Consider the following 17,309-nt stretch of genomic DNA (forward strand, 5'->3'; position numbering starts at 1 on the left):
TTACGATTACGAAATATGGAAGATGGATGTCAAAATCGCTTTCTTAAACGGCATTTTAACAGAAACTGTGTTTATGACACAGCCTGAAGGTTTTGAGGATCCAAAGAATGCTAAAAAGGTATGCAAGCTAAAGAAATCAATCTACGGATTGAAGCAGGCATCCAGGAGCTGGAATATACGTTCTGATGAAGCAGTCAGTGACTTTGGTTTCATCAAGAACGCAGACAAATCTTGTGTATACAAGAAGGTCAGTGGGAGCAAGATTGCTTTCCTAGTATTATATGTCGACGACATATTACTTATCGGAAATGACATTCCTATGTTGAACTCTGTCAAGATTTGGCTTGGGAAATGTTTTTCGATGAAAGATCTAGGAGAAGCACAGTACATATTGGGCATCAAGATTTACAGAGATAGATCTAAAAGGATGATTGGACTTAGTCAAAGCACTTATATCAATAAGGTGCTTGATAGGTTCAAGATGGCGGACTCCAAGCGAGGCTACCTACCCATGTCTCATGGAATAACTCTAAACAAGAATCAGTGCCCAAAAACACTTGATGAGCGTAGACGAATGAATGGGATTCCATATGCATCATTGATTGGTTCAATAATGTATGCTATGATATGTACACGCCCGGATGTTGCGTACGCACTCAGTGCTACGAGCAGATACCAGTCAGACCCAGGAGAGGCACATTGGACTGCTGCCAAGAATATTCTAAAGTACCTGAAAAGGCACAAAGATGACTTCCTGGTCTATCGTGGAGATGATGAATTAATTGTTAAAGGCTATACGGACGCAAGTTTCCAAACCGACAAAGATGATTTCAGATCACAGTCTGGGTTTGTCTTCTGCCTCAACGGGGGTGCAGTAAGCTGGAAAAGTTCTAAGCAAAGCACCATTGCGGATTCTACAACTGAAGCGGAGTACATTGCTGCACATGAAGCAGCAAAGGAAGCTATATGGCTAAGGAAGTTCATAGGTGAACTTGGTGTAGTCCCCTCCATTAAAGGACCAATAGCCCTGTATTGTGATAATAACGGAGCTATTGCACAGGCAAAGGAGCCTAGACACCACTAGAGAGTCAAGCATGTACTTCGTAGATTTCACCTTCTACGAGAGTTCGTTGAAAGAAAAGAAGTCGAGATAAACAAGATTGGAACTGATGACAACATATCAGATCCATTAACTAAACCTCTGCCGCAGGCGAAGCACAACTCGCACACTGCAGCTATGGGAATCAAGCATATTGGAGAATGGCTTTGATGTCCCTGTTTAATGTTTTAAAGTTTTAGAGTTTAAATCTTTGTAAAACATTATTGGTTAATCATTCACAACAAATGAAAAGAATTCATTTTTCCATTTAATTAGTGGTTTATTAAATGATGAGTCCCTTCAATTTGACGATATATTCAAGATAGACTGTCAGGACCAGTCCTGTGACTAAGAAATGTCTATCAAGTGAACTTGAATGTCAAAGGTTGAAAATGGTGCCTAGTCGGAGTTTTCTATAAAATTGGACGCATAGAAAACGTTAGACGATTAGAATGCAAGATGACTAGTAGTTCTGTTTCTTGAACTATGTGGACATGGCAATGTCATAATCATTTGCATAGATACTTACTTTGGGAAGACTAGTATCGGACAAGACCTATGAAACTTTACTGTAAGAGATGAAAATCTGTCATAAGTAAATTTCATTAAAATTATTAGACACTAAATCCTCAATACCTGAGTGATTTGAGATTACTTGTTTGAGAACTGGTTGCTTTGACGTTGACCAACCGTCGCACCGTAAAAGGAGGCTATAAAGGCAACGCTCAGGTAATCACCTATCAAACGAAGTCTAATCTCAAGATCGCAAGATTGGGATTGTCCTCCCATAAATCGGGATGAGATGCTTAAAAGTTGTACAAGGCCACTCGGAGAGCTATAATCTGTGAAATGCATGGCCGTGCTCGGATGAATCATAGGCTATGATTATCTGTTTATTTGATCAGTTGAACTCTGAAACCGAGAAACACCTCTGGACATAATAAGGATGACAACTCTTACCTTATGTTCAAGAGCAAGCATCGAGCGACAAAGGAATTAGGAAATGCACACTTGTCCCTAAGGACAAGTGGGAGACTGAAGGAAATAATGCCCTAGGTCCAAGTATGCATTCTATGTTAAGTCTAATAAATGCGGTTCAGTATTAATTAACAAGTTAATAATTCAGTGAGATCAAGTGAGCTGAATGCCTAGCTAGAGGCCGCTTCAGTTCAAGTGGAATTAATGATATTAATCCACAGCTTACTCTTGACTGAACCCGTAGGGTCACACAAATAGTACGTAAACGGATCAAGTATTTAATGGCATTAAATACTCCATCTATGGATATTCGGAATCGACGGATCTTGGTTTCAGTGAGAGCTGAGATCGTCACAGGCAAGAAATGAATACTCCGGAAACGATGATATTGCCGGAAACGGAAATATGGATCGTATCGGAAATATAAATATTATCCAAGTCGTAGATGTTGCCGGAAACGGAAACATGGTACGTATCGGAAAATATTATCGGAAATGGAAATATTGCCGGAATCGGAAATATTGCCGGAAACGGAAATATTGTCAGAATCGGAAATATTATCGGAATCGGAAAATAATTCCGGAAACGGAAATATTAAATATTTGTTCGAAACGGAAATTAATTCCGGAATCGGAAATATTAAATGTTGTTCGTATCGGAAATGAATTCCGGAATCGGGAATTTAATCGAAAGCGTATCGTACGAATTAGCATCGGACGAGGCCCGCTAGACGAAGGCCCAGCACGAAGCCAGGCCATCGCCCAGCGAGCCGCACGCAACAACGCACGCCTCGACCAGGCCCAGCCAAAGGCGCGCGCGCACGCAGCACCGCACATGGGCTGTGCGCTTGTCGTGGGCCGCAAGGCCTGCGCAGGTGCACGGCTTGTACGATGCGTGTGCGGGAAATCCTAATTCTATTAGGATTCGTGCGAAGATTAAAATCCTAATCTTATTAGATTTGCTTTGTTATTTAGAGTCCTAATAAAGTTCTAATTAACAAATCCACATCCTAGTAGGATTACAATTCCTTTTCCATACCTCTATAAATAAGGGTCTAGGGTCATTATTTATATACAAGTTTTCAAGTATTCAAAGCTAGGATTTTTAAGCAGAAAAATCAGCCATAACTCTTGCCCATTTAGCCGAAAATAAGTAGTACCTTAAGGGCGATTCTAGTTGGTCAATCTTAAGGCGGATCCGGACGTGATGTGGACTATCTACGGAGGGACGACACTTGGAGTCCTAAAGACTTGTTCTTGTTCGGTTCGGGCGCAGCTAGGGAGGGCACGCAACAAAGTGTATGCATCTAAACTATGCTAAATGATTATGTGTAAATAATATGCTTTCCTGGCTTTATGGTTTTTTCCGCATGATTTATGAATTGTCATATGTATCATAACCTAACACGCACATAGCACATGACACAAGGCAGGGCTACTACCTTGTGCTCGTGCACCATTGCCTTGCTCGCTGCATTCGTACCGCATGGGCGACGAGCTCCCTTGCTCGTCGTCGCATGCCCGCACTATACAACACCCCTTAAGGGTAACACGTAGCGTCCATTGCTTTGTGCATGCAAGTTTTATGAGCGAATTGCATAAAAATTAAAACTTTTATTTTCAAAATTAATGACAAATTAATAAATTATATTAATTTCATAATTTTAGGGCGAAAAATCGAAAATTTATTAATTAATTAATTTCCGATTAACATGGATTCAAGTCTAGGTCATAAAAATTTAAAATTTAACACAAATTAACAATTTTTATGGTGGTTTTTAATCATAGGTATCTAATTAAATTATTAATTAATTATGAAAATCAAATCAATTCTAAATTATTCGAATTTTCAACAAATTAATTATAATTACAAATTAGATTGCATAATTAACAAGGCTAGGCACTCAAACTTGTTAAACATATACAGTAGGTCAATCAAAAATTCAAGATTTATCAACAAGAATCGCAAATATTTAATTTAACATCTTAAATTTACAAACTTTTGCGTTCAAAAAACTAAAACCTCCGAAAAGTCATAGTTAGGCTTCGAATTTGGGAATTCTAGGTTCGGCTGAAAATTATTATTTTTGTCAAAATTTTAGAATGCCTTTTACATGCGGAATTGACACAAAAATCACTCGATTTGGATGAATAACGAAGAAACTGCCGAAAAATTGCGTACATATAATTAAATAAACGCAATTTGCAATTAATTAACAATTACGAAAATTAATCACCCCTTTTAATTCCTTGCAAATTTGTATAATTTAACCATGTTTATGCAATTTAGATTATGAAAATAATAAGAGGCTCGTGACAAAACATATGGCTGATTATGATACATATGACACATATGACAAAACATAAATCATGCGGAAAAACCTTAATTTCAGGAAACATATTATTTACACATAATCATTTAGCATAATTTAGGAGCATACACTTTGTAGCGTGCCCTCCCTAGCTGCGCCCGAACCGAACAAGAACAAGTCTTTAGGATTCCAAATGTCGTCCCTCCGTAGATAGTCCACAGTACGTCCGGATCCGCCTCAAGTTAGACCAACTAGAATCACCCTTAAGGTTACTAGGAATTTCGGCTATTGTGTTTGCAAGTGTATGGCTGATTTTTCTTTCAAAAACTTACCCTTTGAATACTTCAATTGTGTCTATAAATTATGACCCTAGGCTCTTATTTATAGAGGTATGGAAAGGGAATTGGAATCCTAGTAGGATACGAATTAATTAAACTTAGAATCCTATAAGAACTCTAATTAATTAATTTATCCTTTTAGGAATAGGAATTTAATCATATACCAAATCCTAATAACTTTAGGAATCGTGCATGAACACAAACACACACACGCACGGCAGCCACGAGGGCCGCCCATGGGCGTGCATGCGAGCAGCAGCCCACGCCACGAGGCCCACACAGCCGTGGCCTTGGCGCGCGCTGGGCCTGCCTTGCGGTGGGCCTGGGCGCTGTCTTGGCTGGGCGTGTGGCGCGCGTTTGGCTTGCCGGGCGATGGCCCGGCTTCGTGCTGGGCCTTCGTCCTGCAGGCCTCGTCCGATGCTAATTCGTACGATACGCTTCCGATTAAATTCCCGGTTCCGGAATTCATTTCCGATACGAACAATATTTAATATTTCTGATTCCGGAATTAATTTCCGTTTCGAACAAATATTTAATATTTCCATTTCCGGAATTATTTTCCGATTCCGATAATATTTCCGATTCTGACAATATTTCCGTTTCCGGCAATATTTCCGATTCCGGCAATATTTCCATTTTCGATAATATTTTCCGATACGTACCATGTTTCCGTTTCCGGCAACATCTACGACTTGGATAATATTTATATTTTCGATACGATCCATATTTCCGTTTCCGGCAATATCATCGTTTCCGGAGTATTCATTTCTTGCTTGTGACGATCTCAGCTCCCACTGAAACCAAGATCCGTCGATTCCGAATATCCATAGATGGAGTATTTAATGTCATTAAATACTTGATCCGTTTACGTACTATTTGTGTGACCCTACGGGTTCAGTCAAGAGTAAGCTGTGGATTAATATCATTAATTCCACTTGAACTGAAGCGGCCTCTAGCTAGGCATTCAGCTCACTTGATCTCACTGAATTATTAACTTGTTAATTAATACTGAACCGCATTTATTAGACTTAACTTTGAATGCATACTTGGACCAAGGGCATTATTTCCTTCAGTTCCTTGAGTTCCTTATTGCGTATAAGCTTTATTACGTACTAGAGTTTATTATCAAAATTGTATTTGTGGGTTAAGGGTTGAGTGATCCTTGAGTGACTTAGAGTTAAGTCAGAGAGAGAAAGAATGAGAAAGAGGAGCACAGTAATCAACGGGGATTGTTGTGAGGAACTCGTATTCGAGAGTAACTCGAATTAAAGAGTGTATTTGTAATAGAAGTATTACATTAATACAAAAGAGTTGTGAGGTTTTCCTTCTTGATTAGTGTTAAGAAGGTTCCTCAGTTTCATATATTTCTTCGTTATTGATCACTGTTTCTATATTGTTTAAATTCCGCAAGAGACTTACCCAAGTTCCCAAGAAACAGTTCACAACCCCCCTTCCTCTTGTCAAGTGTTCCTACTGAACTATCAATGTATAAAAGTCTGTCTATATTGTAATTTTTTTTTTAAAACATATGATAAACATACAATAATTAAACATGGCAGAAAAGACATCTAAGGGGAAAGTGGGGCGTGGAGACAAAGTTAAGAGTTTTTGTACCAATTTTTTGTTGGTTCAGTGGTTATTGAGACTGAACTTGGTAGGGCGAACTACGTGTTTGATCCTCCGCAACAATAATTGGGAGGGGATAAAACCTATCCACCCTGTGAGGGGGTCGAAAAAGCACGAGGCTAATGCGTGACCTCGTCCCTCGTGGGCGTGACGTTTCTTTTTGTCAAATCAAGTGTATTTGGATTTCCTGTGAGTTTACACCCAATTGACTAGTAATATAGGAGTCGCCATTCAGTTTTTAACGACAATGAGAAAAACTGACGAAACCCGGTTATCGTGACATAAAGGGAGTGCAATTATGTTTGACCACGACGGCCATAGGTTCCCTTGTGATCCCTGGTGTGGGGATCTCTCAACGTACACCCGCAGGGTAGAGATTGAGGGTTCGGGGGACTGTAACTACCGAAAGGAGTACTCGCTCTTCTATAACTCCAGAGGCAGGATATCCTTACTAGCTCAGCATAAATAATTGAAGGGACATGCGTTAACTTTTAAACTAATCTGAATTGATTTTAGTAATATGCAACACATAATACTAGATCGATCGTGATTATCTGGTTTAGATTGATTTAAGGGACCTAGCATGATAGTTCAATTGTCCCAGATATTATCTTTGTTAGGCGTGATAGAACAATCAGATTAATAGTTTAACAATTTTATAAAAGGGCGAGGAAAGCGATTAAATCATGCGAATGGACACATTACGACGTACCCTTGAGAGGTGCGTCACGGTTCTCAGAAAACTAACCACTTTGGTTTTGCTATTTCTCCTTTTATTTAATGAATCTCAAGTTTCCGCGCTTAATGCTTCAGCTACAAGGGACAGGATACGTTCTGTTCGATTTTTGGATCGATTGCGACAGAACGCGGGATCAATTTCGCAGCGTGAGGCTTAGGCTTAGGGGTTGGAGTCAATACTCAGAATATGAATTGTGTGTTGTGTTTTTACGTCGAATGTGGGGCTGTATTTATAGAAAAGAGTTCGTGGAAAGATAGAATTTTAGAGCACTAATCCAAGAAGAATTAGGAGAGAACACGTACCCAGGTAATCTCAGCGCCCAGGGCTGGGCGTTAAAGATATCGGCGCCCAGCTCTGGGCGTTGAAAATGGGATCCAGGCAATTTCAGCGCCCAGGGCTGGGCGTTGAAAATGATGTTTGGGCCTAGTTCTTTGTCAGATTTGGACTCTTAGAATCCGGAGTGTTTGAGACTTATCCGAGTCTTTTAGTGCGTATTAACTTTATGACGGAATGCGTCTGGGCCCGTTACAAACTCTAGGTTCGTTAGGATTTTAATCAATACGTAACTCTTATTTTCGAATTATACTAGGAATATGATTCCTCTTGCAAATTCTATCTCTTTTAGGATTTATGTTGGAGTGCAACACCTAATTTTGACAGGTTTCTATCTTTTATGACTTGCCACTTTTAACAACTACCCGTTACGGCAGTTACTATTTTTAGCAGGTTTTTATAAATAGCAGGTTCGGGTGAAATGAAAAGGGTGATCGAGATTCGTTATTTTATAGGAGATGCGTTGCCAAGTGGAGATTTATGTTCTCATCATCGAACCTTCCCTTTCGGAAATGGGGACAAAAGTAGGTGTCTACACACCCAAAACTCTTTCCGTATCCGTATTTGTCCTAAGGGTGAATCGGGTGGGAAAAAAAAAACTTTTGCAATACCTATAATTATGTGATTAAAGTACAACGGGATTATATATTTATAGGAACGAATCTATTGACATAAGAAAATCACATAAAACAACAGGTTTTCCACGCCTAAACCCGATTAATAAAATTAAACGGACTTTAATTTAATTAGTCTAAGGAATCACAACCTTGACACTTAGGCCACCAGCTCTTGAAGTAGATATATGAGAAATAACCGGACCAATCGACCATCTACTACAATGGTTTTAAACCATCGTACGTAGTGGCCAAAAATAAGTCAATATTTATCCCATGAAACAAACTAGTAAAACCAGCAAATTTGAATAATACGGACTATGTATGGCAAATAGCGGTTAGCTGTTAGGTGTAGCGGATTGTATTAGCAGTTTTGACTAGCTGTTGGTATTAGCTTGTTTGACTAGCTGATTGTATTAGCTGGTTATGTAAAAGTATTTGGTAAATAGCTGATATATAATAGATGTTTGATTGTGTAAAATTACCAATAAGGACATTAACTTATTTAATTATTGAATTAGTAATTGTTAAATATATGGATATGTATGGTTAGATTTTTATCGGAATAAAATGTACTAACGTGAAAATAATTAAACAACATTTATATAAAATTAAAAATTTGTTAATTCCTCTAAGAACTTTTACGAAAATAAATCATTAAATGTCTAATTTGCAAAATAGGAATAACTAAGAGAAAAAAAAAAAAAGGTTTACATTACACTCTTCTAAGAAACTCAAAATTTTTTCATTATTATATTATACATCTTCTATTTAAGAAATAAATGTCTAGTTAAGTAATATAAAACTAAAAGGTAAGCAAAGTAATAATAAATTTAAGTATTAAAGTGAATAAAGAAAAGGTAAGCACTGTGTTATAATTTTGTGCATGAATTTTTTTTCTTCTAAAATCACTTATTTAATTTCTCATTAAAAGCATTTTGTCTATTATATCTGAACTTATTTGAATTTATCTTCACATTAATTTTTTGGCTATAATAAGTCAAAATAAGTTGAGCATTACAAATCATTCATGATTCATCTAACAAGGTTGTTAAACTCAAATAAGATAAGTTTAACAAATATAAGGAATTCTTAAGCGGTAAAAGAAGGTTCATTGGATGATCAAGATGTTTAAAAGTTCGAGTCCATCTCAATTTTTTTTGACATTTTGTATTTTTCTGTCATTGTTTAGCTTCATCTTGTATGTTGTTACAAGGGTTGTTACCTTCATTGTAATTACTTGATTAAGCTATTGCGAATCGGTGAATCCAATGATAAATGTATGGACATGATTGATACGGGTGTAATTTTTGCAACTTGAGGACTAAATTGTCTTTTATCTTACCTAATACAATCCTCTAATTGAAAAAGCTCATTGGAGCAACTTTTTTGAAATTAGAGGATTCATCCCAATCCTCTATTTCAATCCTCTTACTTCCAAACACCTAGATTAGAGGATTGAATTGGTCGAACCTCTAAATTGGCCAAATCCTCTAATTTTTTATCAATCCTCTAACAACCAAACACCACCAATATTGTTTTAGGGTCTTAACATCACTCTCAACTGACATTCCAGATCACATCACAACAAATTCCTACCTTTCTTTCTTATTTAATAAAAGGGGAAAAGATTGAAAAATATAGATAGGTATTTAAATGGTCTATACCGCCCTTTGGTAAATAACCCAATATTTAGGATTTGTTTGTTTTAACTTATTTTTAAAGTTCCTATAAGTTTAGATGATTAAAGTTCAACAAAAATAAGTTCTTTTTGGATAATTTAAAATGCAAATAAGTTTTAGATAAATTTATTTAGTGAAATTCAGTTAAACCAATAGACTTTTAGAGGCCGTGGTTTTTATTTAAGAAATTTTTTCACTATTGTAATGCATGATTTAGTTGTAAATGCAGGGAAAAATTGTGAAACACCACTTTTTATTTTGTCACTTTTGTAATTTGCTAATCAATAAAATTTATTTATTCATATAAAAAGACCATCAAAACATATTCAAAATTACTTAAAACTGGATAAAAGTTATCAAAATACTGTGCAATAAATTTATTGCACATTGGATATGCGCAAGACTTATTGATCCATTAAAAGTATTACTTGTACGCTCCATATGTAACTTTTTAATTTCTTACGTATGTATTTCTTGTCCCAACCTAAAAGGCACTTGTTAAGCAAAACATAAATGAATAGATGACACTATTTCCATTCACAAAAAAACCATCTCTATATTTTCTATATTTCCATTCATAAAAAAAGCACCTCTATATTTTCTATCTTTTCATCAAACCCACTTTCTTTCTTCTATAAATAACAACCTTCACCCACTATATCACCTCCCAACCAATTCCCATCCTTTACCTCTACTCCATAAAAATCAAAAATCAAAAATCAAAAATCAAAATCCAAAAAGACCCTTAACAATTCAACATTTTTTTACAAAAATAATTCTAAAAATGAGGCCAGGAGTAACAATTCATATAGGAGGTACATTTGGAGCACAAGAACTACCACCACACCAACACCGTCATGTAGCACCACCCGCGGCCGGGTGGAAGTCCCCGGTGCCATACTTATTCGGAGGCCTAGCCGCCATGCTCGGACTAATAGCATTTGCGCTAGTCATCCTCGCTTGTTCATATTGGAAACTCTCCGGCCACCTCGACGCAGGTGAGGATTCCGGCGAGGTCACCGGAGATGAGAAACCTAAAGATAGTAATACTAATGCTACCACGGTGTCGTATCCGAGTAGCATACTAGTGATAATGGCGGGTGAGGAGAAGCCTACTTTCTTGGCCATGCCAGCAACTAGTAGAACTTCTTCTTTAGGAGATTATGATCAGAGTGATAAAGCGAGTAGTAGTAGTGGTGGTGCTGACGGTGGTTCTAGTGGCGGAGCTGGTGGTGGTGGGGTGGAGAAAGTGACGGAGTTAGAGACCAGTGGGACAACTCATGAAGAAGAAAAAAGCAGAGAAAGGACAACCTGAGTATGTTGGTGGAGGTTATAGTGTGGGGTGTGGTGGTGGGTCAATATTTGTCAATTATTTTGCTCAGGTATGTCATGGGATGTACTAGGAGGACCCATGCATAAATTTCTAATTTCAAAATTTTCTTTTAATTGAGGGAGGAAAATTTATGAAAAAAATTGTGCAATAAATTTTAATTAAGATAATTAGATTTGGGTTGAGGATCAGATTAGATTAAGTACATACGTAGAGGAGGTTTACGTAGATTTTTTTTAATATAATTTTGTTTACTCTCTCCGTCTGATGTAAATCAGGCGGAGAGGGTAATTTTGTGAGTTGATGAGTAATAGGTAGCAATTAGGTTTGATGATTAAAGAATTTGAGTGAAATAGGTAACGTTTGTTTTTCCCGATTTTGTGGTTTTAAGTGATTGGAAAATGTTGATTGCGATATAGAAATTGAGCGAAACTGTAAAATTTCACGGAATTATATATGTAAAAATTAGTATACTTTAATTATTTTTGTTTTTCTTTTCTTGCCTAAGAATCGTCGAAGTTGAGTTGGTTACAAAACGCGACAAATTTGGTTGAACAAAAAATGAAAAATCACAATGAAGTTTAGAAAGATAAAAAATTTCTAAAATGAAATGGTAAGTTCATGACACACTAAAAACAATTAAATGAGGAAAATCGGGGAAAACCCAGTAAACATTGTGGTTATGTGGTGTTGTGAATTAAGGCAGTTGAAGATTCCAATGTTTCCCGCGGCGATCCGAAACTGTCTTGCACCACACTTCTTCATCTGATTTTTGTTGGATATCTTAATCTCCAGGTATCCAATTCCTCTATCCTAGACTACCTAGGGATGTGAGCCTTACATTTTTATTTTTTATTTTCTATCAACATTTAATATTGATAAATAAAAATTAATATTGACAATTTTTTTTTATAATAAAATTAATTTCTTAGGGGCTTTGCTCCTCTTAACAACCAAAAAAAAAAAAAAAATTACTTTATGAATTAAATATTGCCTTCCTAACTTGTTGCCTTGTTATACAGAGCACCTTACTCTTAGGTGTGTTCTCTTCACCTTAAATATTCAGTAAAAATAATTCACATTCAGTACTCCCTCTATTCTCGAATATTAGTCTCTTTTGGATTCTTGACACTATTCACAATTGAACATAATCTTCTAATTTCTTTCCAATACGTACTTCAAAACATATTCATTTGAGATCTTATTTTGTTTGTCTTAATGTGTAGTTTAATAATATCAAATTTTATATTTTTCTAACATACGTATTTGGAGATATTTACGTTTAAATATTGAGTTGAAACGAGTTGAAAAGTCAAATCAGGACTTATATTTAAGAACAGAGGGAGTAAAAAAAAGTTAATCAGTTAAGTTTAATAACTTCATCGAGACGGAATATGTTGTGATTAAGTTCCAACATTTTATAAATTTTTTTTAACAATTTTTGTGAGGAAATTATCGATATATTACTTGGACACCTACCTTAGTGTTAAGTAGGGATGGCAATGGGTCGGATCTGGACCGGGTCCGACAGGATCCAGACCCAGACCCGCTTTTTAAGAGGTGGATCCAGATCCGACCCAGATCCGTTGGGTCCAAAAAAATCAGATCCAGACCCAGATCCACTGGGTCTAATGGGTTTAGGGTCAGGTCTGGGTCCTAAATGGGTCTAAGCGTATTTGTTTTCCAAAAAAAATTGTCCCTCATTTTTCTTATAATATGTAATTTTTTCGCCCATTTTTTGTATGTAAACGTAACGTTGCTTTAATAAAACCACTAAATATGGAATATTCGTTAATTTTGTTTAGGAAAAAAAATCATATTAGCCTTGTGATACAATAAGTATTTAAAGTTTCTAATATTATTATTTATATGTCACATCAAACAATTTTTAAATAGTTTAGTATCATAAGAATTGAATAAAGTTTAGCACGCAAAGATTGAATTATATTTAAATTTTAATAATTTTTTTAAAATTATATATATGGGTCTGTGTGTCGGATCTGGACCGGATCTGGATCTTTAATTCTTGGACCCGGACCCAGACCCGCCCCATTGAACAAAGACCCAGATCCGCCCCAGATCCACAGGGTCTAATTTTTTTGGACCCAGACCCTTAAAAATGGACCGGGTCCAACCGGATCTGGGTCGGATCTTGGACCCATTGCCATCCCTAGTGTTAAGTTAGGAAAATAAAGTTTGATCAAAATGAACTAAAATATACTTCAATGATCTTCTTCTCTAAGTTGTTAATTAAAACATAATCCTACATACATGCTACACGTACTTAAAAGTTAACACATGTAAGAATTTATTTAAAATAAAAGAAAAATATTAACATATTTATATGTAACAAAACATGTTTAGGAATTAATGTTCTTTTGATTTTATTAGTTTTGATCATGTGTTTAGAGAGGTGAACAAAGCGGCTAACGCTATAGCTCACATAAGTCTGTTGGATTATTCCACGAGGATATGGGTTGGGGGATGTCCATCTATGCTTGATGATGTTATATATTGCTGCTGATTGCTGTTTATCAATCTAATAAATGAGTTCGTTTGCCATAAAAAGAAAAAAACAAATTAACTAAAATACACGTAAAAGGTTGTGTTTTTTACTTGTTTATTATTTTATTTTATTTTGCGTCTTTGGTACTTGTATATCATATGTAAAATTAGGGGTGATTAAGAGTAAGACTAAGTTTTATTTAGTATACATAAATGCGAGATTGAAGGAATGGATTCCGTTTATTTAACTGCTTTAATACATGGTTTCATGTTTGCTAGACGAATTCAATAAAATTGTTGTTGACTTTTGGTTGTCACATGCATTGATTGTTTTTTTGGCAATATATAATTAACATTAAATAATCAATTTTTAGATTTATTACAATTAATTTTTTTAATTAATTAAATTAAATTATAAACATATATATTAGCTATTATAGCCTATTCTATAGGGGGCACTAAAAGGTCATTTACTAAAATGATCTTAGGAAATCTCTTATAGAGTAGAGATACTAAGTACCATTAGCTATATATGATAAATGTATACATCTCTATTTTATAAAGAAGCGCTTGAGATTTGACTTTTTGGTGTCCTATATGTTTCTTCCTTTTTTTTTTTTTTTTTTTTTTTTTTTTTGACATTGGATGAAGTTACAGAAAAAGAAACAAAAAATACGACAAGCAAATTAACCGTTAGGCATAACTACAAAGGTGACGAGAAATTCAATCATTCCTTCGACGCTCTGTTTGCCAGATCATGAGCCGACTGTATATCACCTCGGTCAACTTTATTAATCATGCAACTCCTAAACCTTTTACCTATGTTAAAAATGGCGTTCACTGTCCAACGAATACGAATGTCGGACATAACTTTTCCCTGTAAGTAGGAGACCAATGTCGCTGAGTCCGTATGAAGTGATATGTCCGTCATTTACCAGGTTGTTGCCCATTGTAAAGCCTGCAGACAAGCCATAGATTCCGCATGTAAAGCTGAATGCCCAAGACCATAGTCACAACCCCCAATGATTCCCGATCCCACTGTATGTGCTTGTTGAAGAACCCATCCCATTCCAGCTCTTAAGGTGACTTTATTCCATGCTCCATCAATGTATATAACAGACCCTTGCATAAAAGCGATCTCCCTACCAATATTTGCAAATAAAAACCCCGGTGGGTAATTTGGCATGTTCTCTGGTGGATGTAAGAAACCCAAACATTCACCTTCTTTCCGCCGGAAGATTACATTCTGTTCCAAAGCTAAAGTAAACCGAGTCTGAACTGTTTGGATGTTCCCAGTCTCGGAACGGAAAACTCTTGCATTTCGTGTAACCCATAATGCCCACAAAATTCCTATAAAAGTAACAACTCGATCACTATCCTTGCCATCCTCGCTTATAAAAGGCTGGATATAGTTGAGAATCCCATTGCTGAAGGGAATGATTCTCATTAAAATTTGAGTGTATGGCTAGAATACAACTCCTCCACACGTCTTGAGCCAAATTACAAAGGCGAAACATGTGTTGCGCATCCTCACAAACATCATTACACAAGTCACAATTGACATTTAACATAATGCCTCTCCGATCCAGATTAGCTTTTACTGGGATCCCGTCAACCATAATCTTCCAAATTAAAAGCTTCCACTTTGGAAGAATTTTCAGAGCCCAGAGTAATTTAAAGAAAGGTACAAATCTATTCTGTCTAAACCCTAAAATAGTTTCCCGATCAATGATTTGCTCTTGTAAAAAAGCATAACTAGTTTTAACCGTGAACTTTCCACCATTGTTATTAGACCAATATAACCGATCTGGAACTGACTCAGATGGAAGCTCAACAGAAAGGATAGCATTTGCATCATTATTATCAAAAGAGCTTCTGATTAGGGCTGCATTCCATCGAAATTCCGAACTCTCAATAAAATGACTGACTGTCCACCACTTAGCATCAGTCAAACGGATATGGGAAGTAAAAACAGGTACCTTACCATGAACCCACCTATCCCTTCCTGCTCTTATATTCTTTCCATCACCAACCTTCCAATCACACCCTTGTAGTAACAAATTTTCTGCTCTGCGAAGACCTCGCATACCCCATGAAAAAACAACCTTTGAGTTCATTATACTTACCAGTAGATAAAACAAATTTTCCTTTTGCAGCATAAACTCTTGAAATTAGTAGCTGCGGATTCTGATGCATTCTCCAAACTTGTTTCATCAAAAAGGATTTATTAAGTGATGATAAATGACGAATACCCAGGCCTCCCATTCCTCGGGGAAGATGTAAAATACTCTTACGAATCCAATGCATTCCCTTATGACCTTGTTTTGCCCAGAAGAAAGTAGCAATCAATGAATCTATCTTATTCACAATTGTTATAGGAATATCCAAGCTCATCATCACATGAGAAACCGTAGCAACAATAACAGTATTAATTAAAACCATTTTTTGCACTTGGGAAATCAAAACCCCATTCCAAGAGGTTATCAGTTCAGAAACCTTGTCGATTAAGTAATTAAAATGAGATCGTTTAGAACCAACACAATCAATAGGAACACCTAGATGTTGTCCAAACTGTGATACCTGTGGCATTCGTAAAATCGATTTGAAAAGTTGTTGTTGAGAGAGAGATGTATTTGGGCTAAACTTGATAAATGACTTTGCAAGATTTAGCTTTTGACCTGAAATTCGGCAGTAGCGATCCAAAATACCACCTATATTTATGCAAGATTTTTCCGTTGCTTGGAAAAAAATCATAGCATCATCAGCGAAGAACAAATGCGATATCTTTGGGGCTTCCCGCGCAAGTTTAATCCCTTGAAATAACCTAATATCCTGACCTAAAGATAACATTCGTCCTAGAATATCCATGCAGAATAGGAATAAATAGGGAGATAAAGGATCCCCTTGCCTTAGCCCACACTTAGGTCTAAATGGCTGCGAAATTCTCCCATTAATAAGAACCTTGAAAGAAACCGTTGAAATGCACTGGTATATCAGATGAATCCAAGATGGAGGAAAACCATAGGCTTTAAGCACCCGCAACAGGAAACCCCAGTGAATTCGATCATAGGCTTTGCTCATGTCAATTTTGATTGCTGCCAAATTCGGACCCTTAGCCCTCCTTCCATTCATAAAATGTAGAATATCATGGCTTAGTAAAATGTTATCACTCATGTAACGTCCCGGTATAAAGGCATGTTGGGATTCATCAATAAGAGCATTGAGACTAACCTTTACACGGTTTACCAAACATTTCGACGCACACTTATAAACCGTGAAATTCGTATATGAAATTCGTATCATGATACCAAATATTAGTGTGTTAAATATTCAAATCATAAATTTTAAATCTTTTCATTTGTCTAAACACCTACTCCGTACATACTTTATACTCCATATATAGTACGTTTGTATTATACGGATCGGAGTATATATGCTATTTTAGTGTTTCGTCCTATTAAGAGAAATTGCTATAATTGATGAACCCATTAATAGTACAAATAAAAAACGACATACAATAAAGTCTTAAATTTTAACATTTACAGAAAGACCCCATAATGTGGTTAGTTAGATTTGTAGGTAACTAATCACTATCGATCTATGCCCATTGTTTCTTATCCCAAACATGAGTAATATCCCATTAATTAAAGGTTGTAGTGGTACTAATAATGTTAGCAAAGTACAATCATTGGCTAAAGGACATTTTATAGTGCTTTTATATGTCATCCCACTAAATTTAAACAAAGAAACAAAC

The 17,309-nt window shown here is 36.2% G+C and overlaps 2 protein-coding genes across 2 annotated transcripts; one reads left to right on the top strand and one right to left on the bottom strand.

The window, feature by feature from the left end:
• The first annotated feature begins 10,278 nt into the window (after positions 1 to 10,278).
• On the top strand, positions 10,279 to 11,426 carry LOC110795908 (protein GLUTAMINE DUMPER 2-like). The gene has a single exon (XM_022000945.2). The coding sequence runs from the start codon at positions 10,505 to 10,507 to the stop codon at positions 11,033 to 11,035; it is 531 nt and encodes a 176-aa protein (XP_021856637.1). The 5' UTR covers positions 10,279 to 10,504; the 3' UTR covers positions 11,036 to 11,426.
• Positions 11,427 to 14,486: 3,060 nt separating this feature from the next.
• Positions 14,487 to 16,858, bottom strand: LOC110795900 (uncharacterized). Its single transcript, XM_056835866.1, has 3 exons — positions 15,761 to 16,858; positions 15,043 to 15,660; positions 14,487 to 14,957 (listed from the first exon to the last, which is right to left on the bottom strand). Exons 1-3 carry the CDS (start codon positions 16,856 to 16,858, stop codon positions 14,487 to 14,489), a joined length of 2,187 nt encoding a protein of 728 aa, XP_056691844.1.
• Between the last annotated feature and the right edge of the window lie 451 nt (positions 16,859 to 17,309).

Source organism: Spinacia oleracea, chromosome 2, assembly GCF_020520425.1.
Source record: "Spinacia oleracea cultivar Varoflay chromosome 2, BTI_SOV_V1, whole genome shotgun sequence".
In the NCBI taxonomy this organism is placed as follows: Eukaryota; Viridiplantae; Streptophyta; class Magnoliopsida; order Caryophyllales; family Amaranthaceae; genus Spinacia; species Spinacia oleracea.